We start from the raw sequence: 25,300 nt of genomic DNA on the forward strand, positions 1-25,300 counted from the left end.
GATTCCCATAAGGCAACTTACAGGCTGCATAAAGTTCTGGAGTTTTGGGGTTCAGTCTTGTGATTTTTAATTCAGACTGTGACCACGCTCAAGTTAGTGATGTCTCTAGGGCACAAAGCTGAGTTTGTGTCTTCTGCCTTTGCTTGAAAAGAACAAAAAAGACCTCTAAGCTTCTAATGTTCAACCAAGGCAATCTTGGTATTTTTGTCATTGAGTCTGGAGAGCAGTGTGAAAGCATAGGGTTTGCAAATGTTTTTTATATTGTTTTTGTTTCTTGTGCAAAACTACGGTCTGTATGTAGTTTTTAATAAAGTAGGAAGGGAGAGATTGCATAGAATTGGAGCTGGTATTGGGAATTGGAGGGTGTCACTTCATTGCTCTAGAGGTAATTGGGGGGGGGGGGGTTTAAAAAAATATAAGAAATCTGCTTATTATCGTCCACCTTCTGTTGTATGCATCTCTCCGAGGTGTAGAAGCTGCCAAGTACCAAATCCATGTGACCGTAGGAGGGCTGTAGGTAACTGTTTCAGTGTACAAGAGTTGCAGGTGCAAAGAGACGACTGGTGCCTGTGGCATTAGTGGAAGCTGAAAGAGGGCATGGAGAGAGGCAAGACATTTGTGTAAGCATAGAAAATGTAGTTATAAGCTCAGAGGGAGAAAGTAACAGCAGAGTATGAGTGTTACCTGGAGTGCACTTACTTGTGCATCAATACAACTGTGTGTTGTCAGCAATGGTATATTTTCAAAAAGTTTTAGTGGTTGGAATTTCTGAAAAACCCTATCAAAACAGCATTTGACACAGCGCTGGAGGGACACGCCGCAGGGGCTCTTGTGCAAGGGATCCCATTAATAAAGAGATATCTTGTAAAAGGTGCTTGTATGCATATCTCACTGTGGTAATCCTTACCTGCATTTCTGATCACAAGATTTCCACAATACCAAAAACCTTGCAAAACATACTTGCATCACTAATATGAATCGGAATAATTTATATGTGGTTTTAGGAGATTTGAAGCAGGATGTTGAGGTGGGTACGACAAGTATTTTAGTTGTCGTCGTTTCCCTTTCAAATTCTGGTTAAGTCCTTCTATTCATTTTAACGTAAATGTATTTTTCCTCTATCACCTATAATTTGCGTGGTGTTTCACTGCATCATCAATGCAGGATGCTAGTGTATATGCAACTGGACGTCCCTTTTCTTTCACTGCTTCCATCTCTTTCCTTGAGGGTTAATTAATGTGTGCAGGAGGGCCTGCTAATGACTTTGATATCATCCTTTACTGAGCTAAACTTGAGTGAAATATTAAATTAGTTATATCGTAGCTTCCTTGCTTTGTCAAGCTGGATCTTGAACGTGCTGCACTGCAGCTCATTTCGGGGAACTGATTGCCAAGGTTAGGCCTGTCAAATAGGAATAGGTGATCAATCAACAGCTGCCTTACTGTAATGTCAAACCCTTGTTCATATACATACTGTTCGACTTGATGTAGTATTAGACTGACTTCCATGGTGACAGAAAGTGGTATAGCCTTTTTTATAAATCTGCTGAATTCCTAGTAGCATTCGCATCAGTATTCCCTGTGAACTGATAGGAGGGATAATGCTGGATAATTAAATTCTGAAATTAGTAAATAAGGAAATTATGTATGTATGTATACAGCTTTTAAAAGCCTCTTGCATCACAGCTCACGAGTCTTGTGATGTTTTTCCATAGTGTTCCGTATGACCTGCAGACCACATGTGAAAGGCTAAGGGGCTTGATGGGCTGCCACTGTGAGACGTGAAATGCATCCTGGTCTGTAGTCCAAAGCTGGGATTCTTTTCGTGTTCAGATTTTTTTCAGTAAACAATTTCTGCAGTGCAATGAGCTTCTTGACAGCTGTTGAAATACCTGCTTTCTTTGAGAGGCTGGCATAGATAAAGCTGAGCATGGCTAATTTCAGCTTTATGTTGCTTCAGTATAAATGGGATCCTGCTTAGTCCTGTTAGCTGAGCTTGACACATCAAGGCCAGCAGCCACCAAAATAAGTAAATAAACTAGGACCTAGAGGATAGAGAAGGGCTAGAAGCAGGAAGACAAGTGGGACATGATTAAGCATAGATTAAAGTTTGCTCAGGCCTAATTTAGGGGTTATCACCCCTCCTGTGGTAAGCTCGAGAACATTAACATGGTATTCAGAGTGCTTTCATTTTTGTGGAACATGATTGCTTAGCTCACTAGCTCAATAGAGGTTTTATAACAAAATTTTCTTCTTTCCTTGAATTGAACTTTAAATTTTTTTCTTGTAATTGAAATCATGATTTACTTTACCAAAAATATTACTTGCGACATCCAGTGGAGCTGGGTTGTGAACAAAGCCAAAGTTTGACAAGTTGTTGGCAAAGAAGCAAAATGAACTTCAGACAGCTGCCAGTGTGTGCACTTTGGTTCTAGTTTGGGAAAGAACATTACTCACAGATGTACCAAGTATTTTCTTATGGTATAAGAAGTTTACAAAACTGCCAGTACCCTGTCCACCACCAGAAGTATGTTATAGCTAGGTTTTGCCAGTGTTGTTTTCCTTTAAAAATGACTTTCAAAAGCAAAAGGCTACTTGCATGCTTGTGCATAGAAGTGACAAGCTAGTCTCTGTGCTGTTCAATTGAGAGAGGAAAAAAAGACCTTGAATATCTGCTTTCATACTCCTCAATCTTACAACGGAATTTGACACAGATTAAGGAAAATATCCTTTAGTATTCCTGGAAACACACATCTTCAAGACAGCTATAGAGCTGGAGGCTCCTCAGCTACCTGGAATTCTTCCTCCTGTAACCTACCAAGGTGATTCCTCCAGGTCAGTTGCAAAATTTGTGTTTGTGTACTTAGAGGGCCAGTGTGATGCCATACTGCCTTGAAGCCCACTGGTTTGCAAATTTTGCTGTTAACTAGCAGCCTCCTCAAATTTTATTGGCTTTTTTTGTTTGTTTTGTTTTCACATGTAGGATCATCTTGACAGAGGCTGGATCTCACTGGTTGGCAAAGAAGGATAATTTGAAAGATTGCACTGTATGTGAAATATGCTTCTGAATAGTATACCCGCGAATGGTTTAAAGTGGCTTAGAAATTCCTTGGATAGCTTATTTGATTTTTATTTAGTTAAGCTCTGTAGAGAGCCATTGCAAGTCACATACTGGATTACTTGGCAGGCTGAGACATCTGCTGGCGTGTCCAAGGTAGCCTACAGCAGTGAGGTTTTCTGTTGCAGCATGCTGAAATCTCTCCAAAACTTAATGATATTTGTAGTAAATGGTATTGTATACAGATGAAACTGTATGAAATTCCAGATTGCAGGCTTTGTCTTCAAAAAGCTTAAGGATCTGTGCCTCCTGCAAGTTTTATAGCAAGACTGAGAGCTATTTTTAGCAATGCAGCACCCGTGGAGAAAAGGAGCTGATGGAGGAGTGAAACCAGATTCTGGACTTCAATGCAACATATTATTAGGAAAGCGCTATATGCACCTTGTCAGTGCCTGTCCTGTTGGAAATTGAATTTAGGTGTGTAATTGATATGCTTAAAAGCCTGCTAATGGTAATTCAATGCTTTAAACTATGTACTTGGTTTGCTTAGTATTTTGCATGAAGTGCCTCATTTTATGCATATTAGACTTCATATTACACCTTTGTGCCTATTTGATTATTCAGGGATAACTTGAGCTGACTCTTAATCATTCCTCCCAAGTTACAATCATCTGAAAACTTAATGATCTTGCATGCTAATAGCTTTGTCTAAGTTGTTAATAAATTAGCACCCTCAGGGACCAAGCTGTACGGACTTCCACAGAATGTACGCCTTGACTTTCTTCCCTTTCTGCTTTTCACTGTGCTAAACAATTGCTGTTAGTTGCTGTAATTTACTCCCTGACTCTGTGGCCAGGGTCTGTCTTTTATGTATCCTTCATCCAACCCCTAAGCTTTTACTTGACAGCCATCTGACGCCCTACAGCTCGGTCTTCTGGTACTTTAGCTGAATGATAGAATTCAAAAGCCTTGTAATTGAGCCTCTCCCTCTTTATGCTCCTACTCCTGTGGTTCCCTTGTGATTGCTCAAGAAGTGTTTTTGATATGTCCGCTCCAAATAGGATAAGAATCTGGAGGATGGAATGAAATTTAAATTGCAACTCTGTCTCAATCCCTAAAAATAGCAGGAAAATTATTGTAGGCTTTGTCCAAGCAAAGCAAAGTCTGGATTATTGAAAACGCATGAACTAGCTGACAGAGAAGCTGGTGTAGGCTAGTGAAGGTGTGTCTTAGTAGTAGGGTTGTCGCTGTCATGTACAGAGACTGAGGGAAATAACTGTAAGGAAATGAAAGGAAGAAACTTGTTTATGGGCAGATGGGGTTTTTTGGGTTTTTTACACATGTTCAAACCTAGAAATTCCTGTGAGTATGTTTTCAGTGAAGGTTAAGTGGCTTTTACTTTAGTAAAAGGCCTGCTGACATTCAGTGAGGAATGTATTTCAAGTCATTAAGTAGGTAGGTACATGACCAGCACCTATTTAATTCTGAGCAGATCTTTGCTTCATCTGACAACAGGAACTGGGTTCATCAGTGTCCAGAACAATTGCCGTGTAAATGCCGTGTTCAGATCCCATTACAGTTACTGAGGCATGCTCTTGGTGGACAGAAATTGAGTGGTGCTGTTTCAAATTATATACTCAAGAAATGTGATAGTGGTACAAAATCGTTTATGGTATCTCAAATAAAGTACTGTAATTAATCTCAAGCTGAATAACTGTTCCTGGTGGTTCATTTTCCAGAAAACATGGTAAAAGAATGTGTATTGGAAAATATTTGAAGTGACAAGCATATTTTAGCTGCACAGTGCTGTGTAGATGTTAGCTAGCTCCATTGCTTGGCTCCACTTTCCATCCGTGTCATGAAGAGTTTTGTGAGCTACAAGGTTTGCAGGCAGCAGTGGTATATTTTACCAGGCCAATTGATACAGCTGGAAAGTAAGGGCACATTTTTGGGTGTAGAGAGCTGTGTTTGGTCTGAAGTAGCTGTTCAGGCAGTGGCTGTGCAGTAACCAGAAGCAGATATCGATGTGTGTGTTCGTCAGCCCGCTGAACTCCTGATAGGGAGTGACGTAACCTGTGGCTAGGGAGTAATTACAGTGCTCTGCAATAGGAGTTCAGAGAGTGGTTAGTGCAAAGGGCTCGCAGAGTTTGTTGTCTTGCAGAGTAATTATGATCGTTAAGGAGGAACGAATGAGCACAAGTTACTTATTTACTGTGAGGTAAGGTGGCATACGTAGAAAAGCTGGTGCACTTTTCAGGGACTGATGTTCCTCCAACCACCCACACCACGTCCCTGGTTGATTTGCTTTGAGCACTTTAAGGTAGGGGTATCTCTATCACATGGCAAGAGCCAGGATACAGATCTTTTTATAAAGTTCTTGGAATGACAGTTAAAAGCTTTCATTGCCCTTCAAAATACCGTATCACAAAAATGTGCAGAAATACAGATGGGATTTTTAACAAAATATAACGATCACTTTCCAGTGTGTACAGCAGAGCAGTGTGTCTTCCACCTATTGACTTCTGCAACACTGTCTTGGTTTTTTTCTTCTAAATTACTGTATCTTGCAAAATGTTTATTACAGTGTTTGACAATCTGAACTTGATACATTGACAAGTTGAACTGAAGTATTTGTAAGTGATATACTTTTGAAATGTATGTCAGTTTATCAGTAAGTGGTGCTTCACATTAACATTGGCATTATTAAAAATCCCACCAAATGTTGACTATGTATATATAGTAAATATTATAGTAGAAATATTTCATTCTGTATCAGTAGCTTTTCACCAAGGAAGACAAAATAAATGTCCATCGCTGGCTGTTACTAGCTGCGTTTTTCTGCTCTAAAATAAATTAATTATTTCTGCAATAAAAATTTGCACTGTAAAAATACAACAATAAAATTATGTGATAATTTTACTGAAACTTAGTCTTTGGTCCTTTCAGATTTCTTTTATCTGAGACTTCTGAATGTTTTATGCTGCCTTTATTTTGTCTTTCAGATGACGATGTGGACCTAGAAGCTTTGGTAAATGACATGAATTCCTCATTTGAAAGCTTATACTCTACATGCAGTATGCAGTCGGAAACCACTCCGCTCCTTCAGAATGGTCAGCTTAACCGCAGTCAGTTGCCGTCCTCAGGATCTGGCACGCTGCAGCCCATGTCTCCCAGGCAGAAGGTGCAGCGGTCTCAGCCAGTGCGCATTATGGCAGTCAGGTAGGAACAAGGGACTTGCCTCCTTTCTGTTAAAGTTGTCTTCAACTAGCTTCAAAAGAACTACCTTTTAAGATAGGAGATTAACTTCGGTAGGAGCCTAGAAGTGTTAGACTGGACTTTGGCATAGGAAAAAAGGTGTACCAGGTAGGTGAAGGACGTAAATTTTCAAAGTGTTTTGTAAAATGCAAAAATGTCACGTTTTCACACTTTTTTTTTTAATCAATGTTTGATGTACCTGTACATGTAGCAGATGTGTGGAAGTGTATCGTTGGTACCAATTTGCAGAAAGTATGTCCATATTTGAATTTATTTCCGAACTGCTAAAAACTGTTGTACTGTTCTTCTGCCTACTGACAGCTTCTTGGTTTTCTAAAACATAAAGAGATCTAGATAGATGAGGGTGCATTCAGCTAGTCTTGATATACAAAAAATACCTCTCTTTGTGGAGGTTTCCGGAACGGTGTAAGACAAAAAAGGAGGAACACGTCTTAGATATTTAACTGTTCTTCCTAGAGCACTTTCAGCTCTCACTAGAGTGCATTATGTGAGTCATTGCAAAGAAATGTTTAAGTTGTCTCCCTGTTGTCAGGATGGGGGCTTGAATTCAAGCTTCAAGTGGAACACTCTTGGTGATGGGAAAGTCTATAGGTGATGCTGAGGTTCTTAAAATCTTTTGGGGCAGCAGGAGGAAAGGAGCTCAACATGAGTATGTAAATTGCCCAAATAAGAGATTTGGAGTTTTCCTTTCCTTTTAGTTAACAGTGTCTCTCCAAAAGAAATGAGAAGTAATAATAATAAAAGAAAAATCCCAGATATGGAAAGGGTTGCTTCTAATTCTTTGTGCTGATATATTTCCTATAGGAATGGTATTTTTAAAACAGGCAGCTTTTCTACATGAACGGGTAGTTTGCAGTAACTGCAATACAACCAAGTCAGCTAATGATGCGGTCATTTTTACAAGTATCTCATGTTTAACTTTGAATAGGGCTGTACTAGAAAATGCACTCTCTAGAGTACTATAACTGTCAATGTTTTGTAAATATATCAATCAAAACACTTCATTTAAACTATTCTTGGCATTTCAAAACTTAGCAATTCTTTTTTGAGAACACTCTGCCTTTCTGAACCCTGTACTTCCATACGCACGAGAACATCTTGTGTTTCTCATTAGAGAAAATAATGGTGAAACTTTTATTCAGGGTTATCTAGACCCCTTTCCCATAGAGGGGGGTGGCTGCATCTTTTTTTTGCAGCCAGAAATAGAATGGTTGACTGTAGTAATTCTCTTAAGAGCACAGTTTTATGTGTGGATCAGTCATGAAGTAAATTATGCACTGCAGCAGTATAGGCAGAGCGCCGCATAGTGAATTCTTATTTTAGGAAAACCACACCTTTCTAATTGTGTTGAGTCTATAGTTCTACTTCTTATAATGGAGGGCAGTCAAAAACTTGCAGTACAGAGCAGTATTACACAGCTGCTGATACAACAAGCCTACTGAGCTGGAGAAATCTTACACTGCCCTTTACACTATGCTGTAGGGAAGCGCACACAGGGGTAGCACAAAAAAAAAAAAAAAATCAAGCAGGTCAAGTAGTTGTTTGCATGGCTCATAGTTCTGGTTGGAACCTGCTATTTATAGCAAAAACCCAAATCTGTAAGGCTCATGCGTGGAACACCAAGGCAACTATAATTGCAGGATAGAGTTACCTGCGGAGCAGATTTGCCAGTAGTTATTTCCTCAGCCCCTGGGTTCTGGTACAGGCAGAGAGGGTGAGCGTGCCCAGGGTGAGACGTGCTGCCAGAGGCAAACCCACCCCTTATCTCCCGGGCAGCTGTGTTACAAAGGCTCTGCTTGCTGAAAGCGTGGGAAAAAGGAGAGCAAATCCAGTTTTCGGCGCTTTGCTTCTCAAACCCAGGCAGTAGGCAGTCGGCTCTGGAAACTTCCACGGTTGCCACTAGATGGTGCCTTTGGCAAAGGCGTTGCAGGCTGCGGCACCACTCGCGCCTCTGCAGTGGTGGGGGAAGCCCTGAAGCCATCTGTGCGGTCATGGACAGGTCTTGCATCTTCTCAGGCTTTTCTGTAGCGCCTGGTAGGCTTCAGTTTTCCTTTCATTGGTGTGGGCAGTACAGGTATATTGTAAACTGGAACTTGAAGCTTTGTTGGTCCTACGTAGGCTTGTGGGGCGTATCTCAGGAGGTGTAAACTTGTCTGAACAGTAACCGTACGACTAGCATGAGGTGGGAGGGTGTAATTGCAGTTTATTGCTCAAGCTGAGTCTTTGCATTTCCATTTTTCTAGGAAATGCTGAGTTGCTTGGAGATGGAATCTGGTATTGTAATGAGGTGACAATATCGGTTTCAGTCTCAGCTTAGAGACTTTACAGGGGTACACCTACGTTGCAGATTCACGTGGAATTTGGCTCCGAGTAACTGCAGTTGTGTTCTCCTCTTTCCACATTGGTTTGGAAGAGCTTAACTGATTTTTCTGGCACACAGAGTTTAAGCTTGTAAGCTAGTGTTTACAGCAGCGAGTGCAGATGGTTATTTCTGTTTATTTTATGTGCAGTTACCTCAGTTACTCACCCAAGTAATTAAGTTACAAGCAACAAAACAAGCATAGATGACTGACTGGTCATTTTTCACATGCAGTTACCTACTTTGTGCTTAAAGTTTCTGTAACTGTAGAGTAGTTGCTTAGAAAAAGATTGGGTTTGATTCCTTTTCTTCAGTATCATCATTGTAAATGGTGAGGCAGGAGATCCAGGTCTAGTGATGCCAGTTTGCTCCTCTTAATGCTTAGTGCTTCTGTGTTTATAGGCGTCTTCAAGAAGAAGAACAGCAGTTCAGAACATCATCTTTGCCGGCCATTCCAAATCCTTTCCCAGAACTTTGTAGCCCCGCAAGCTCTCCAGTGCTGGCCCCTGGATCTTTACCTCAGAGTCAACCTGCTAGTAAGCATGTGAGTATGGGACGAAGCTTTGGGTCATCTATTCACATTCACACCAGCAGTAGGCTATTTCATGCTGAAGGCAGAAAGAAAGTTTCAAGAGAAGTAGAAACACTTGTAGGCTTTGTTTGTGAGTAGGGTAGCACTGGCTGAGAGAGTGCCTTCAAACAGGCTTCAGACCTTTTTTAAAAGGTTTGTAGGAGTGAAGTGTAAAAATTAAGCAAGTCTTTCAGGTACATGCATGTTGTGAATGAAGCAGTGATGCCTAATATCTTTTGGATTTTATTATCCAATGTAATGATTTACTAATTCAGATGTCAAGTTAATTAGCTTAGAGTTGGAGAGGAGGATCTGTGCATGTTACACTGCGTATTCTGGGTGCCACAAAGACACTCAACAGCTGATTTCTTTAAGGACATGGTGCTACTGTATTTTGCTGTTTTTCATGAAGCTGCTCAAAATACAAAATAATGTTCTTAGAGCATGTAACTAAGCACAGCTCCTTGTAATGGGATGTAAGGGGAGTACTGTCCCATGGAAAGCTAGTTGAGCAGCTCTCTGGGATCTTGACAGTGAAGATAGCACAGACCAATCTCTCACATGGTCCAGAGTAATAACCTCAGGGAAATGCAAACAGTTTTTCTCTATCCTACTCCACTCTCTGAAGAGCAACCATCTTGTTTTGTGTCAGTCCTTGAGCACGTTTAAGGACTAAAGCTGGGCTCAAAAGCCTTTATTTTGTAAACTGTGCTGACTTGCATGGGGTTGAAAAGATGGGTTGCTCTTGCTTACTTTTGGCGTAGAACAGTGCTGTGATTGAGTACCCAAAAATGTGATGATGGTTCTGTATCACTGCTCAGTTAGTTTGTAAGTAGCTCCTATGTCTGCTCTGACTGATAAGATGATTTCAGTGGACAGTTCAGCTACAAGCAGTAGACCCAAATGTACACCCTCGCATCTTCTGTATTACTTTACATCGCCTTAAACAGCTGACTGCTTTCTTGAAAGACGCAGTGCATCTTCATTAGTTTTACCGTATTTCTTATACGTATAAGACAGATAACCAAATAATGCACTAGGAAGAAATTGTGTCATCCCGTTGGGAATTCAGCAGGACCTCGTGAGAGGCCTGGGTACTGGCTAAGCGTAGAGGCTGGTTTGCCAAGGCAGTGCTCATCTGACGCTGGGGGGACAAAACAAGGGGCAATTCTGCCTCCTGGCACTTGCCAACAGGACAGCAGCGTAGCTGCCTTTCTGAGACAAACTGAAGTTGCTGATGAACCTGTGCTTACCTTTCTAAATATTCCCCAGTTTCAGGGATTCTTTGCCTTTTAGCTTTATGTTTTACTAAAATTAACCAAGCCACCCGCAGGATCACTCTGTAAAGCTTTAAGAACCCTAAATGTTCTGTGAGTCAGTTTTTGATGGAATTTAGAAACTAGTGGTTTAACAGCACGTGAATACAAAAGTAACCAGTCTTTTAATGTATGTAAGGAGATGGTATAAAAACAGAATAAAAGTAGATGTTTTTTCCTAAATCTCACTGTATAAATTTTTTTAAAATTTAATCTACCTAATTTTAAAATGGAAAATTTTAACAAGCATTTTGAAAGCGTAAAATGAAATAAATGTTTATATTGTGTAGATATGTTTGCTGCTGAAATCTTTAATCAAAGACAATTCGTTATAGTGGTAAAATCTTTTAGAGTATAAGACGAGAAGGTAAAGCATGTTGGACAGTAGTGGCTTCTTATGTTCATACGGATACACTGTTCATTTCAGTTTATTAACTGATTTGGGACATGAGAAACACTGGTTTAGCGTGAGGTAAGGGTAGGAAAGTGTTCTTTTCCTCTCTAATGAATTATTTTCCTCTCTTCAATGAAGGAATAGAGGAACAGACCTGAAGGAAAACCTCTACTTTTAAAATATTGATGGACAAAAGTAAGAAAAAAAGAGTAGGTTCAGTTTCTTCATGAAGGAAGAAAACTTCATTTTTAATACATCAATTTTAAACATGGAGTGTTGTTGGCTAACAAAATAGTCTGTCTGTTTGGCCTCCTCGTAGGATGTTAGTTATGCTTAATCCGGGTCTAGTTCCCTTCAGTAAAGTCTGCTAAACATCATGAGTAACATAAGAAATGTTATACATCTTTCCAACTTCATTCCATTAAAAAAAGTAAAGTTGGGAAATTTGAGTAAATTTATTTTAGTACATGCTTTTGCTTAGATAAATGTCCAGAAAGACAATATAAACTACTGGTTAACAGAGTGAGTGATGGCTGGCAGTTAGTGAAAATGAGCTGTGTTTTAAGAAAAATATAAATACAACATTAAATGCAAACCAAGGTTAAACATAATGATACTTAATTTCAGGTTCTCTGCTTGCAGATTATAAACGAGGATTAACATCAGAGATTGGAATGAGCCATTCCGATTACATGGAATATATAAGGTGTTAGTGAAAAGTAATTCCCTTCATGCCTTTCAAGCAGTTTTGGGTAAATAGACAATAGCAGTTTCAGCCAGCAGTCCTGCAGCTCTGATGACAGAGGGCATCATGGTGCACGCGTGGCGTGGAGGAAATGCTGGCTTTGGTCAGCTCGTACCTAGGGGACTTGAGAGGGATCCAGGTTAATGTAGTCTTAGGGGGATTTCAGAAAGGAGCAGATACTTTGTTTGCTGACTGTGTGAAACAGTGGGGGGGGTCACTGGGAAGCTGGCATGTCTGATACAAGTTCGTAAGAAATAGTGTCGTTAGTGTTCCTCACAGAACCACTCAGTCTTATTTTTTAGTAGTTTTCCAATACAACTCTGCGATGATAAAACTTAATAGTGGTTATGCAAGAAGAATGTAAAGATCTGGTCATGTTAAACACAGAAGATTCTCATATCATCATTGCCAAGCCTTGGGCATAAAGAAATGCCAGCTCCGTTCAAATTTTAATAAATTAAAGCTTTCCCAGTATGTTGTTCTCTATAGGAAAAGGATGCATATGTCAATGAAAGAGTGAAGGTGCTTTCAGGTCATAAAGCTCGAATCATATTTGCAGCTGAAAAAATTGATGTTAGCTTTTCTCATGTGAAGAATTTTATTCGTGTAGCTAGAGCTTGAGACATACATTCTTGTTAAGATGCTTCTGATCCTTTTCCTTATTTTTTTCATGCAGTTGACACCCTTTGTGGTTTTTGGTTTTATTTTTTAACAAGCGGTTTGCAGCATTGCTTATGCACTACTCTACATTTGTTTCATGTTCTTTCTTGGCTCAGCAAAGAAAGGTAAAAGCAGTAAAGCGATGAAAAATAGCTGTAATAATCCTTTTGTACTTTTTTGCAGATTTGTTTTCTCATGATGATGAAGCATTTTCTTTATCTTACTCAAAAAAGTACATGTATTGGGAATAATTTCTTTTATTTAATATATTTTCTGAGATCTGTTGGGTAATGGTGCCGATTTCACCACAGCAGGAAGCAGTATGCCACCTCTAGCTCTGCTGCCAATCAGGCACTGAATAATGCTTTTAAAGCTGATGGCTCCAGGAGCGTACCGCAGCTGCTCCCCAGAAGACAGAGAACAGTGAAAAATAACGGGTCTTCTGTACTAGCAGAAAACTAAAACCACATGTAGGCAAATGGGATAGTCATTTAATGGGAGCATCAGTGTATCAATCTGGAAGGTAAAACTGGAATGTTAGGCTCATTGAAATCATTGCAGATTTTGTTCTTTTATTTGATTCTCGATAATCTTTCCTGATTCAGGAAAAAAAGCCTAAATTACAAGATTTTGTAGATCCTTTTTTTTATTTTTAAGCACAGAGACAGGTTGAGTAACTGACACATAATTTAGTAATAAAAGACTTGTAAGAGAAATAACTGTGAACCTAAAGGTTATGTTTCAAAGGCTCTCTGCACTGAGCAACCTCCACAGTGGGCAGGATCTGGGCTAATACAGTTGTATGACCAAACACATCTGGTGGTAGAGTTTAAGAAATTACTTGCAATTAGCAGATACGTGCTCCTTGGGAGTTCTGTGCTATGATCCTTTATTACAGGTGGAAACAGCCCACTTGGAGCTAAGTTTCAACCTGCAAAATGTTAGATGTTGACCTGTTGATGGTGAGCAGCATGTGGTTCTGTAAAAATTGGCAGCACTGAGGTTTTTAGTAATGTAATCAACCAGCTCTGAGTACCTGAGGAAAAAGTACCAACTAGCTGTGCTGTTGAGTCAGTAGCTACTTCAGCTACTGGTGTGGTGAGCAAGACACCGTGCATGTCTTGTGTTTGGAGAAAGTATGACTCCTCAAGCGGTAGCTGTTAAAAAACTCTGAAGTTCTTGTGTTGAGAGCAGCGCTGTCCGTGAGCTTGGGCAGGAAGAGGCTGACAGGAGAGGAGCTACCCGATCACTGCGTGCCCAAGTGCTTCCTCCTCCATCATGTGCTTTTCTGTCCTTTTAAGTACCACCCGTCTGCATCTCACCAGGGAGCCCAACCATGACCGGGGAGAAACCTCAGCAGACCTCTGTGAGCGTGTAAGCGCTCCTGTTTTCTGTGCTGAGGAGGGCAGGTAAAGGTGGGAGCAGAAAGGACATTTTCTGGGTGACACCATGGGGCATTGCAAGACCATTTGTCTTTTTTTTTTTTTTTTTTAAATTCCTCTCCCTATTCCCCGCATCTTTGTTTGTAAAATGCATGCATACCTACAAACACGAGATCACCCCATGTCTGAAGGGGACAGTGATTGCAGGCTGGGAGAAGAGACAGCTGAAAGTTTTTAAAACATCATTTACTTAACAGAATAAATATGTTTGTCTAAGAAAAATGGAAACCAGAAAATTACACCAAATCAAGACCAAACATTTGTCCAAAAGATTGCTAAAAACATCAGACGGCTAGGTTACCGCTAATTGAAGTCCATCTTTGTGTTGCTGGTTTAAACTAAGAACTGGTTGGTAACTTAGGTTATAATTTCTGGTTGTGTACAAATATTTTGGAAAAAGCATGCAATAATTACATGTAGGTCACTGCAATGCCACAGGATATTAGGCTAAAGTATCTGTGTGAGTCAATGAAGCTTTCAGCTGTAAAAATAGGGCAAATTTCTCACATCCCCTCCTCTATACAGCCCAGGCAAACTTCCAAATGACAGTTTGATGTACCAAAATTATTTACTCTCTTCTAGCAAATTAAATTCACAAATGGGTATGAAGTAATGCCATTCTTCTTTCCAGATTTAGTTACCCTTCAAGGGAACTCCTGTAAACAGACTTCTTAGTTTCAGTTGTTTTAATTACATGTTATGATGCACATTTTTTTTTATTTTGCTTCCCGTAAAACTTTTATGTTGGCTCTTTTCAAGACAAAGATGTTGATTTTTAAAAGAGAAGTGGTATAAAAACGCGAACTTTTGTATAACGAAAACTTTATGTACTAGGTTAGAATTTTCATGTGTGACAACAAATTTCATACTTAATCCTGCAATTGAATAACCTTTAGCAACAAGACATTTTGAAAAGAAATAGTCATCAGGATGAGTCAATGGGACTTTCTCTAAACAGGCCAAATACTGTAGCTGGATTAATCTGGACAATCCCTTAGATCCAGGCACTCCCTTTGGCCCAACTTTAAAATGTGCCTTTTCATGAGTATCTGCCATGATATATCATGCTGTTTCTCTCAAATTTTTCTTTGAAGCAAGTCTATTAAGCTAAATAAATAAATCGTACATAGATTGCTCTGTGGCATGTTTAACTTGAATGTCTTTTTTTAAGGAAACTGCAATTGTGTTTGGGAAAAATTGGGAAAGATCAGGCCTCTGCTGCAGGGCTGTGATCTAACTGCATAAAAACAGGCCTTGTGGTTCCCTGGGTGCCCCTCTTGCGTTTGGAGAAAGAACACTTTCCTGAACTAAATGAGCTAAATTTGATGGACAGTGTAGGGAACACATTGCACTACTTGTCATCTTGTCCCTTGTGTCACGCAAACATGTTGTCCCGTTACTCCTGAAGAAAAGGGGGGGGGGGGGGGAAGCTCACGTGGTTTTGAAAGTCTCATTTGCTTGTTACCAAAGAATAGACTAACAAGTAAGTGAAGACTAACAAGTCTGCTAGACTATGCTAAAGACGGACAGCCGGCAGGTCTGCAGGGTCCTCATCCGGAGCCCCACGTGTGGTCTGCCAGGGACCAGGGTCAGCACGGAGTCAGAGCTGCTGTTTCTCCTTCCTCACGCCTGTTAGGGCAAGAAGTTTGGTGGGAGAAAGAAATGAGTCTCTTCATTCTCACTCCTGGAAAGTGCCGGAATAGTAGTTACAGTCCCAACATGAATTACGGGAGATTTTTAAGGGCATCTCATGCTTAAACCCAAAAGCATGCTGTTAGGTGGGATTTTTTTTTGTTTGTTTTTAATGACACAGACCTGGCCCTGCTCCCAGGAGCATTCTGGCTCCCTACCCGTGAGCGATGCTGCAGCAGCGGGAGCGTGCAGGGAGGAGGGCTGCGTGGCCAGGACCGGCGGCAGCGCGCCGGGGGACGCCTTGCCCAGCCGAGGGTAGTCTGGCACCTTCCGCGGGCCCGAGCCAAACCTGCCCCGCTGCGTGCCGGCTGGCAGCCGCACCGGGTGTTCAGCCACACAGTTTTAAAATGCTGTTTTATGGTAGTAATGCCACTGCAATTAACCTTTAGGACTGCCCCTGTAAATGCTGAGCAGTCTGTGGTATATGCTGCAGTGGCTGTGCGGTAGGGTATTCACACGAGATGCATCTTAGTAACCCATGCCCTCGCACGTTTTTGTTGCACAACGTTACTCTTGCTATGTTTTATTAATGGCACAGTGAGAATGTAACTTAGCTGTTTGATGCGTCAGTCAGGAATTGACAGAATTGAGAAGGCTGAGAGTGCAGGGAAAAATGAGAAAGCGTTATGAGAGAAATTCCCATTCTCTCTGTGCCTAGCAAGGCAGGCAGGAGTGGGTTTGGATGTAAACATCAGTGTAGTAGGGAATTTAAAAAACCCCCAGAACTATATTGAGTAATAGTAATTATACTGGAAGTGAATGGTTGAGATGAATCAGAGATGTCATAACTTTATACTGATAGCCTTTAAGGAGTTGCCCCACACAGTGGGAATAGCTACACTAAGTCTCAGCTCTCCTTGCCGTCTCTACTGTCTGGACTCAAGGTGTGAGTTCAGATCAGCTTCAGACATTTGGACAGAAACCTCTTTGGACCTCTGCTACCCAGTAGCAGGGGTTCAAGAAAGCTGCAACACGGTCCTGCAGCGCCGCGTCGTTGCCAGCAATCGGCAGGCGAGTGGACCACCCGGTCCTTCCTGAGGCGAGCTGAGGCAGCCCTTCCAGGGCTGCACTGGCACCCACGGCCGAGCCAGTCATCGCCGTGATGCCCCTGCGTGGGCTGTGGACAGCAGGTAGCGCAGGACTGGGAAGGCACAGTTTGTTGCTCGCTTGCTGGCATCTACTTGTAGGGACGGAAGGCAAAGGCAGTGGTTAGCTTGTTCATTTCCAAGCCATCAGCATAGCGGTTGCTTAAGTGTCAAGAGTAATGCTGTTCATTCACAGCAGGAAAAAGACTTCTTTGGGCTTGCTGTAATTGCCTGGACGGTGAGCTGTGCCTGTGTTTAAAGTGGAAATCTGGTTGAAACGTCTGTCTTCGCTTAGATGGTGTTTGTGTGTGGACACACGGGGGAGGAATGAGCTTGCAAGTTCATTGCCGTGGTAATGGGATGTTTATGTATTGCTCCAGAGCTTGCAGATATGGTTTTGTTCCATATCCTAAACAGAGGGGATGTTAGTTGGAATTTAATAACGTTTTTGGATTAGAAGAATACCGCTGAGTTAATTAAATCATTGTGGGATGAGTTTCAATTCTGTGTGCTCTTGATTTATAGTCTCCTTATTGCTATCAAATTCGTATTGTATTATTCTTTCTCCTAATAAGAGTGCAGAATTACTGTACTAAAAAGTGGTTTTGTTTAATTAATGTAAGTACCTTCAATCTTTGCTTCAGCCTGGCTGTAATCCGAACACCATTTACAAAATTTACATAAAAGCGAGTTTAAGCTGGACTCGTTAAAAGACAAGCCATCCCTGATTCATAAAAGCTAAACGTCATGTTTCTCCACTGGCATTAGGATTGCTTATTCTCGCCAGTGGTAGACCCAGCTGCTGCCAGGGTTACTGGAGCCAGTTTCTCCTGCTGCATTTCAGGTAGCAACAGAGTTGGAAATACCTTCATTATGCTTTGTGCTGTAAGCGTTTGGTTTTTCTCCTGTTGCTGAGGGGGAAATGAATAGCACTCGGGAGGAAAATGGATTGACTGTCAGCTGGGAGTTTGGATGTGAGATCCCATGTTGAGCCGGGGAAGGTGGATAAAGCAACTTTGTCTCGGCAGACTTATTACCAGTGGCATTTCATTAACAGCAAAGCCAAAACTGTTCTTTAGGTTTTTAGAGGGGAAAGGGGTGAAAGTGGGAGAGACCTTTAAAAGCTGCTTTTGTTTCTCACACAACAGACGCCACTCCAAAGCACCCAGAGATTTCCAACCACCCCTTTTATCTGTCTGGCCAGAGTGAGGAACAGCCCTGCATTTTGGGGGTGTTTAGGTACGCACTGTGAGGACACCGCTTTACCCTGTGCACCCCCCGTGTCCAGAGCATGCACCACCCATCCGGACACCAGGGAGCATCGCATCGTCCCCACCGCTGGCTGGAGGCGCGGGGCTGGCACCGCCGGGAGGAGTGGCTGCGCCCCACGGCCCCAGGGGGAGCTGGGCGGGCTGGCTGCCTCACGCCTTTTAGGTTCACCTGGAAAAATCACATTTCCCTACTCTCCTTGCCAGAATAGGTAACAAGAATAGGGACAAGCCTAAGGAAAAAACACTGCTTAAAAAAAAAAAAAAAAAAAACACCACATACGATGTGCAAAACATTATGGAAAACAGTGTTCTAAGCTAAACAACAGTGTCCCAATAGTAAAAGACAAGGATTTAAATTTTACAGAGAATTTGGCCTTTGAGCTTCTGTGAGTGATTTTTGAGCTTGTCCTTGCCCTGGAAACTGTTAAGAGCAGCTAATTACTCTGAAGTAACTTGCTTCTCACACTGTTGCTGGTCACATTTATTTTCCCTATTGCTTCCTAAAATCCACTGAAAGCAAGCCAACCACAGTATTTCCAGACCTTATAAATAGCTTTACAGATGTTTGCAGCAATTCCCATTGCCCAAGTACTCAGTTATGTAGAACAAGCCATAGATGGAATCTTTAAGTGTCAGGTATCGGGGGCGCACTGAAAAATATCTGTTGTGCTTCAGTTTATGAATGCTCTTTACTGAGTTGTCCCAAACTCGAGAGCAGTGTTATGTTTAAGTATTTCAAGTGTATGTGTGTATGAATATATATAGATGATCAAATATTGCTTGCAGTATTGTCACACACCTTATAATGGATTTACGGAACAGCTTGAAAAGAAGTAGACATTAAATATAGAAAGGTCATCCTCCTCTTCATTAGGCAAAGAACTGAAAGCTTATGTTATAGCTTATGTTACATGACATCATCTAGTCATGCAAGTAAAACCTTGCGTTTTATATTCTCACAGTATTTCCCTGCGTTATATGCTGGTTTGTTCTACGGATTTTTTTTTATTCACAGATGACCTTTGAACTTTTTTCTTGAACAAACTAGCTTGGTAAAGCTCGTCCAAGTGAGGCTGAACCTTTGCCTCTTGTGTTACAGACTTGTCAAATGAGTGTTCCTCTGATAGGCAGACTCATATAATGTCTGGCTGAAAAATGCCCTTGCTATGCTTGATGCTAATGTCATTCCACTTGCAGCATTTAAAAGGTCCTAAATATATTTGAGATCTTACTATTAATTTCCTCTTTTGTCTGCTTCATGAGGCGCCAAGGCTGGGTTTTACTCCTGAACGTGGATCCAGTCAGTGTTTTACATGCTATTTGGTAAAAGTTCTGTTTATGATTTTTGTTTATCTTTGAGCATACTTATCCATCATGATTTGCATCCCAGTCTGGTGGGGTTTTTGGTTGTTTTTTTTTTAGAGTGGGGTTGTCTGATGTTTTTTGGACTACACAGATGAAAAAGATAATCCAAATCCCAAGTCTTTTATCCTCTGCAGAGAGAGGCTATCATTCCATGGGAAGTGGAGTGCTTGTCAGCTGGGGAGGGGCAGGAGAGCACTGCATTCAGCTCCACGGATAGAGAATGTATATTTCTAATCATTTGTACAGTGTGACACATTTCTTAATATTTTCTAGGATATTAATAAGCAGGGAAAATCAGGAGGCAGCCAGCTATATTTGTGCAAATGTACCTTCAGTGTAATTTTCCTTTGCTCTCAGTGAACATTTCGTTCTGCGTTACACTGCCTGCAAGTTACAAATGAGCATTTGCTTACAGGCTAATTAAGCATAGCTTAGAGCAGTACTTAATTGCAACACTTCAAGCAATACAGAGGAACTTCAAGCCAATCTGGCTAACAAGAAATAAACTTTGTGCTCTGCCCAAGGTTGTGCTAGCTGCTGTAAGGTTTCATTACCACTTTCCCTCTCACGTGTGTGGAATAGCACTTGGGCAATCTCCAGAAGTCACTTTTTGTCTAGGAGAAACCTTTAGGATTTAAACTATAGCAGGAAGTTCTGCAAGAAGGGAGACAGGGCCAGGGCATGGTGGAGCCTTTCAGTGGGTAGGCAAATTGCTTGTGCAGCAGATGCTGGCTTTGAGTGTCTCTGGCAGTTCATCCATCGAACAGATGTCCAAATGGGCCTAAGTTGAAAGACTGCTATGTTGATGTGTAACCATTAAAATGAAAGAGCTGAATGAACTTTCTATAAAGCTTTCTATATGTTACTTTTATCCCTTAAATAAATAAATAAACTAGTGGTTCTGAAGATGGTGAAATACATTTTACAGCATTGTAATAAACATGCTCACATCAGTTTATCCTCTCTGCCTTTCTCAAGCCTTCTCTAACATGCAGCTGTAAAAGCTGTGGTGGTGAACTGATTCTTGTCTAGCAAAATGGTTGAGGATGATGTGCGTGCAAAGGGCTTGTTTTTCCCCTAAGCCCCAGAGTCTTGGAAGTGTTAATCACCCTAGGTTCAAATAGCAGCCATTAAGGAAGGGGAGACCCTACTAAAATTCCGACAAAAATAATACAAAAACTGTTTAAGTGCCAGACATGATTCACAGAGACTGCATTCCTTTATGAGTTTGCAGCAACGTCTGCTTTCTACATAATTGAGTTCATCCCTACTACAATTATCTCTTTTCTGAACATTAACTGCAAAGTATCTGGAGGTACAAGTTACAGGCAATATCTGAGTATGAGGACTGATGGAGTGTAGAGGAATTAGCCGATTTTCTTCATGGACTGATTCGTTCCTCTGTTTTGAAATCTGTAAATGTAGGGAAGTAGAAACTAAATTACTTTTTTTTCTCTTAAATTGTGTGAAAATATTTAAATAGAATTTCAAACCTGTAAGGTCTCACTGAGTTCAAGAAATACATTAGAAATATTTGAAGAGAAGGTATTTAAAGTCTGAGTTGATTGTAGCTCAGATTGGTTTAGGCTTGTGTGTTAATGCAGAACTCTGACCCTGATATGAAAGGACTTCTTCCATTTTTTGTGTACAAACCCATTTCTGTTGATGCAAAACAAGGCCAGTTTTCCTTCAGTGACTTAGCAGATCTTTTGAAAGGTTGTTGAAGAGTATTTCTTTATGCTGAGTGATTCTCTGTTTTCACTACAACCGTAATAAAACATCTTGGGAAGAACATACTTGGCTTTGCATAGCATGGCTGTAAGCTAGGTTTGTATCTTGTGGCTGAACTACCAATATCTAGAATCAAGTAGCTGTATTGTTTGCATATTAAATTGTAAAAGGTGTCCATTAATGCAAGACAAACTCGGAGGTCTTTACATACAATAGACAAGCAGTAGCAATGGTCATGCTTTTCATATTACTTGCTATTTGGTGGCATTTGTTTTGCTGCTGGAAAGTGGCATGTAGACTAATGAACATGTTCACCATAGCTGTTTTTCCCAGCTGTAGGCAGTCCTTTTTTAAATCTCAGCTTGCAAGAAGTGAATATGAAAGTCTTTTAACTTAAAGAGGATACTGGGATTTCTTGCTGAAGATAATCTTCACCTTTTTGTGTCTGCCTTTATATTGTGGTCATATCAGTGGTTGGCTCAAACTCAATGTACAAGTCACCTATAAGCTCTGACAGAGTTGGCTTTAATCATGCTTAGGTTATCAGATTCCTGCTGTTAAATTAATTTGAGATAGAGGTGATGGTCTCAGTCTTTTACGGTTCTAGACGTCTTTAGGTAGCTGCTTGCTTCACGTTAAAAATGGCTTAATAACAGCAAGTGCTATTTTGGGAAGGTGTTGCATTCTGCATTTTGCTTCATTAGCCTCATGTCTGAGCAAGAGACCTTCGTGTGTGCTCTGCTCTTCCCCACCCCATGTTAGGTTGCTCCATGCAGGGATAAAATTTTCTTTACCGAGCCAATCTTAGGTTATACATTTTTACATTCCCTGGTCTCTTTATCATTATATGTAATATTAGGCCACCACTTACCATAGTTTTTCACAGTGTCAAGAAATATGATCGCCTTTAAAGAGCCTTTGGTTGGGAATTATTTCTGTGAACTACAGTTACATAAAAATTAAAATCTCATTTGATTGCTTGTCTGGGTATCTTCAGTCAGTGGTGAGATAGAGGAGTACCTTTCAGGACATTCGTGCCATCTTAGGGTAGCAAAACTATAGAAGAAGATAAATTGAACTAAAGCGCCTCTTTTTCTTTCCATTTACTGCAGTGGGAACCTGAATGATTAGTGAAGGCTAGATGTGCTTTGACTGAGGTGGCTAGTGACAGCTGAAATAACTGCCACCTCTGTGTAGTTTGGGTGGAATGCAAATCAGACCTTGCACTAGATGGTCATGATGGAATGCAAATCAGACCTTGCACTATGATGGAGAAGATCCTGCCCTTCCCCTAAGTTACCATGCTGTTTTATTAGGACCAAATCTGGCCTTCTGGCCTTGTTTCTAAGTGGGAATTTTTTGTTGACCGTTTGCCGGAATGACCAACCTCCTCATCAGTTACTCCTCCTGGAAGAAACAGCAGAGTTTGTTTATGCTCTTTTTTTTTTTTTTTTCTCCCCATCATCTGTTAAGGGTCTCTGAAAAATGATCAGTTTCTAACTACATTCTTGTGCAAATTAAAATCAGTGCTCTTCCATGTCTCCTCAGTGTTTTAACTTCAGCATGAAGTGTCCAGATATCTGATGTAGCCATTTTCAATAGATGAACATACATAAGATTTGGGGAGGGAATACAGACTGTCATGGACAGATACCTTTAGCCATTGGTACTTGATACAGGATGGTGATGCTAATTCTTGTGTAGATTTTTTTTTTTTGAGGAACAAACGGGAATCTGGGAGGGGTGTGGAATATCTCCAAGAGCCAGTACACCCACAGAGAACAGTAATAGCAGGAGTTTATGAGGTAGAGGGTTGTAGAACTGGACCACCATTTCAGCAAGTAAATGGCCTCTGAATTGTCTGCTGGTTTTGTATAAAGCAAAGCTACCCTCAGCTCTTGTTCTGAGTAGAAAGCCAAATGCAACAAACTTAAGTTGGTTTGTGAAGAAGGAAAGAGGGTTAATTTTCCCAAATTATCTTCTCAATGACAATCAGTCATTAAGGACATCTGTCTCATGTTTTAGTTAAAAAAGGCTGAATTTGTCATCTCAAGGTGGTTCCCAAGTTGAACCCTAGAGTGGTGCTACCTGGTGATTTCTCTAATCCAGCCTGTACACGTGAAAAATAACGGTCTTTACAGAGAAGGTTAAGCCATTAGGTTTAACGCAGCCCTGTCTGTGGAAGGTAAATGTGTTATATGAGACCTAGAACAGGATGCACCTTTTCACTTTTTCTTTAGACACAGTTTTCATGGTATAGCTTGAGCAAGTTCATGCGCTAGCTATTTTGTTATGCTTTAAAAAGTGAAATTCGTAGAGCGTACAGGTTGGCAGAGCCTCAGCTAATGTGAGCCAAGCAAACTTGGGTTGTTTTCTGTGCAGCTGGGTGCACTGAAAGAAGAACCTGCAGAACTCTGGCAACAAACCAACAGAACCGCTTATTTCTTACAAGTTACACTTTGGGTCTGATCAGTGTCTGTTATGTGGAAGGGTGTATGAGCAACAGTTGAACTGAAAATAGTTTCAGTACAGAGTATTTTTTGTTAATACCCTGCAGCTAGCCAAAAATTTTTACTTTTGCCATGTGTAATCTTGTGCAACAAGATGGGGGAGCTGTGGAAGAAGCAAATGTTGTGACACTTTTCTACACTGTACAAAAGGCAAGATAGATTTTTCTCCAATAAGAAACCTTATGGTGGTTATGCTAAGCCACCATCTGAAGACACAACCTTCTGAAGCTGGAAAAGGCAATAAAGTTTTTCCCACGTGTAGAATTGTCTCTATGTGAATGAATAAAGAGTGATAAAGAGTGACATTTGCTGAAGTTGGCACATTTGTGTTGGATGCAGAGTTAGAAATGCGGTAATAATAGCTAATAATTACTATTGCCAGTTATAATTATTAGTGCAATATGTTTCAAATGGACACTTTTCACTTCAAAATAAGTTAGTTTTGATGTGTACAATTATGTATTTAACTTAAAAAATGCTATATAGTGATTGAACAGAAGTAGTTGGTGTTGTAATTTGAAATCTTCAGAATTAAATTTGAATGTATGTTACTAGTTTACATAAATACAGCACTTCAATAAGCATATAGTCTAAAGAAGCAGATCTTAATCTTTGTATTAAGTTTCATGCCTAAAACCCAACTAGTCTTGGGGGGGGGGGGGGGAGGAAAGGAAGAACACCATTTGCATTCATATAAATTATTATGTTGCCCAGGATCTTAAACTAAGATGTATACATATCTTCTGTTATATGTTGATCTAAGTTGTACTCCTGCCCTTTAAGTCTAGCTTTCTTAAAGTCATTCTTATATAGCTGGGTCTGTTTGCCAAGTGCACAATGTTTTAAAAAATGTTTTATTTTGGATTGGAATGGAATTAACTCACTCATGGAAATAGAAACTTGAGAATAAGAAGGATGTTCAAAGGTTGATCTACCTTCTGCCAGTCAATCTGGAAAAAAAAAAGAGCTTGTGAAAAGGCAAAATAAACCTGACATCAGTGCCTTTACATTCTCTTTCAGTTTCTCTGTGGTTCAGTTTAAGAAGGTTTCAATGACCTAGATTTTTCTCAGCATAATTCTTAAAGAAGATCCATGATGTAAATACAGAGCCATCAAAATCCTTTAAAAAAATTGTCATTTGTGCCAGGATGGAAATAAAGTTACTGGTATCTTTGCATGGTGGATTTCTTTAACTTATTGCAATTAATTTAGGGAGAGGGGAAAGGGAAAGAAGGGAGAATGCTTGAAGGTAATGACTGTTATGTGTTATCTATAATACATAAAAATACAGACTGCCAGTAATACATAAAAATGACCCCATTGTTATTGCCTTTCTGAGTCCTGAAAATGGTTGTTTTCTCCATGATCAGCTACAGTAGTAAGGCCACTGTTAAAAGATTTCTCATTTAATACCATGCAGAATTGGTTTCTAGGGAGTATCTGTTGTCTTAAAGAAAAGATTCGGCCAATATTTGTTTTTTTCCCTCTGGGGATCTTTTCATATTCATTTGCCTACGCTAAACAAAGAAACTAGGCGTGTGAGTTATTTGAATGTAAATGTCTTTCTAATACAGCTAATTATTTTAAATGTTTAATGGGAGCCTCCTGAAAATTGTTGCATAAACTTTTCAATTAGAAAGAAGAGTCGTTGATTGCATTTGCGCAAGATGTTTAATTGGATGGGCAACACAGAACACATACATTTGGAAATTATCTCAGATTACCTACTTTTAGGGGGATGCCTACAGGCAGCAGAAAGCTGTGCTTCCAATTGCCTTCAAAGATAAGATAGCTTAATTGGAAGCGGACTGTGCCTTGACAGCTTC

General features: G+C 40.4%; 1 protein-coding gene across 6 annotated transcripts in view; it reads left to right on the forward strand.

Moving 5' to 3' along the window:
- GRB10 (growth factor receptor bound protein 10) overlaps positions 1-25,300 on the forward strand; it is a 146,866-nt gene that overhangs the window by 83,975 nt on the left and 37,591 nt on the right. For all 6 annotated transcript variants that reach the window (XM_042798148.1, XM_042798150.1, XM_042798149.1 and 3 more), the window contains 2 exons: positions 6,060-6,276; positions 9,095-9,236. In XM_042798148.1, coding sequence (XP_042654082.1) covers positions 6,060-6,276; positions 9,095-9,236 — 359 coding nt within the window. The remainder of the gene's footprint in view (positions 1-6,059; positions 6,277-9,094; positions 9,237-25,300) is intronic.

This window comes from Tyto alba, unplaced genomic scaffold (assembly GCF_018691265.1).
Source record: "Tyto alba isolate M040663 unplaced genomic scaffold, T.alba_DEE_v4.0 Super-Scaffold_27, whole genome shotgun sequence".
NCBI classification, from domain to species: domain Eukaryota; kingdom Metazoa; phylum Chordata; class Aves; order Strigiformes; family Tytonidae; genus Tyto; species Tyto alba.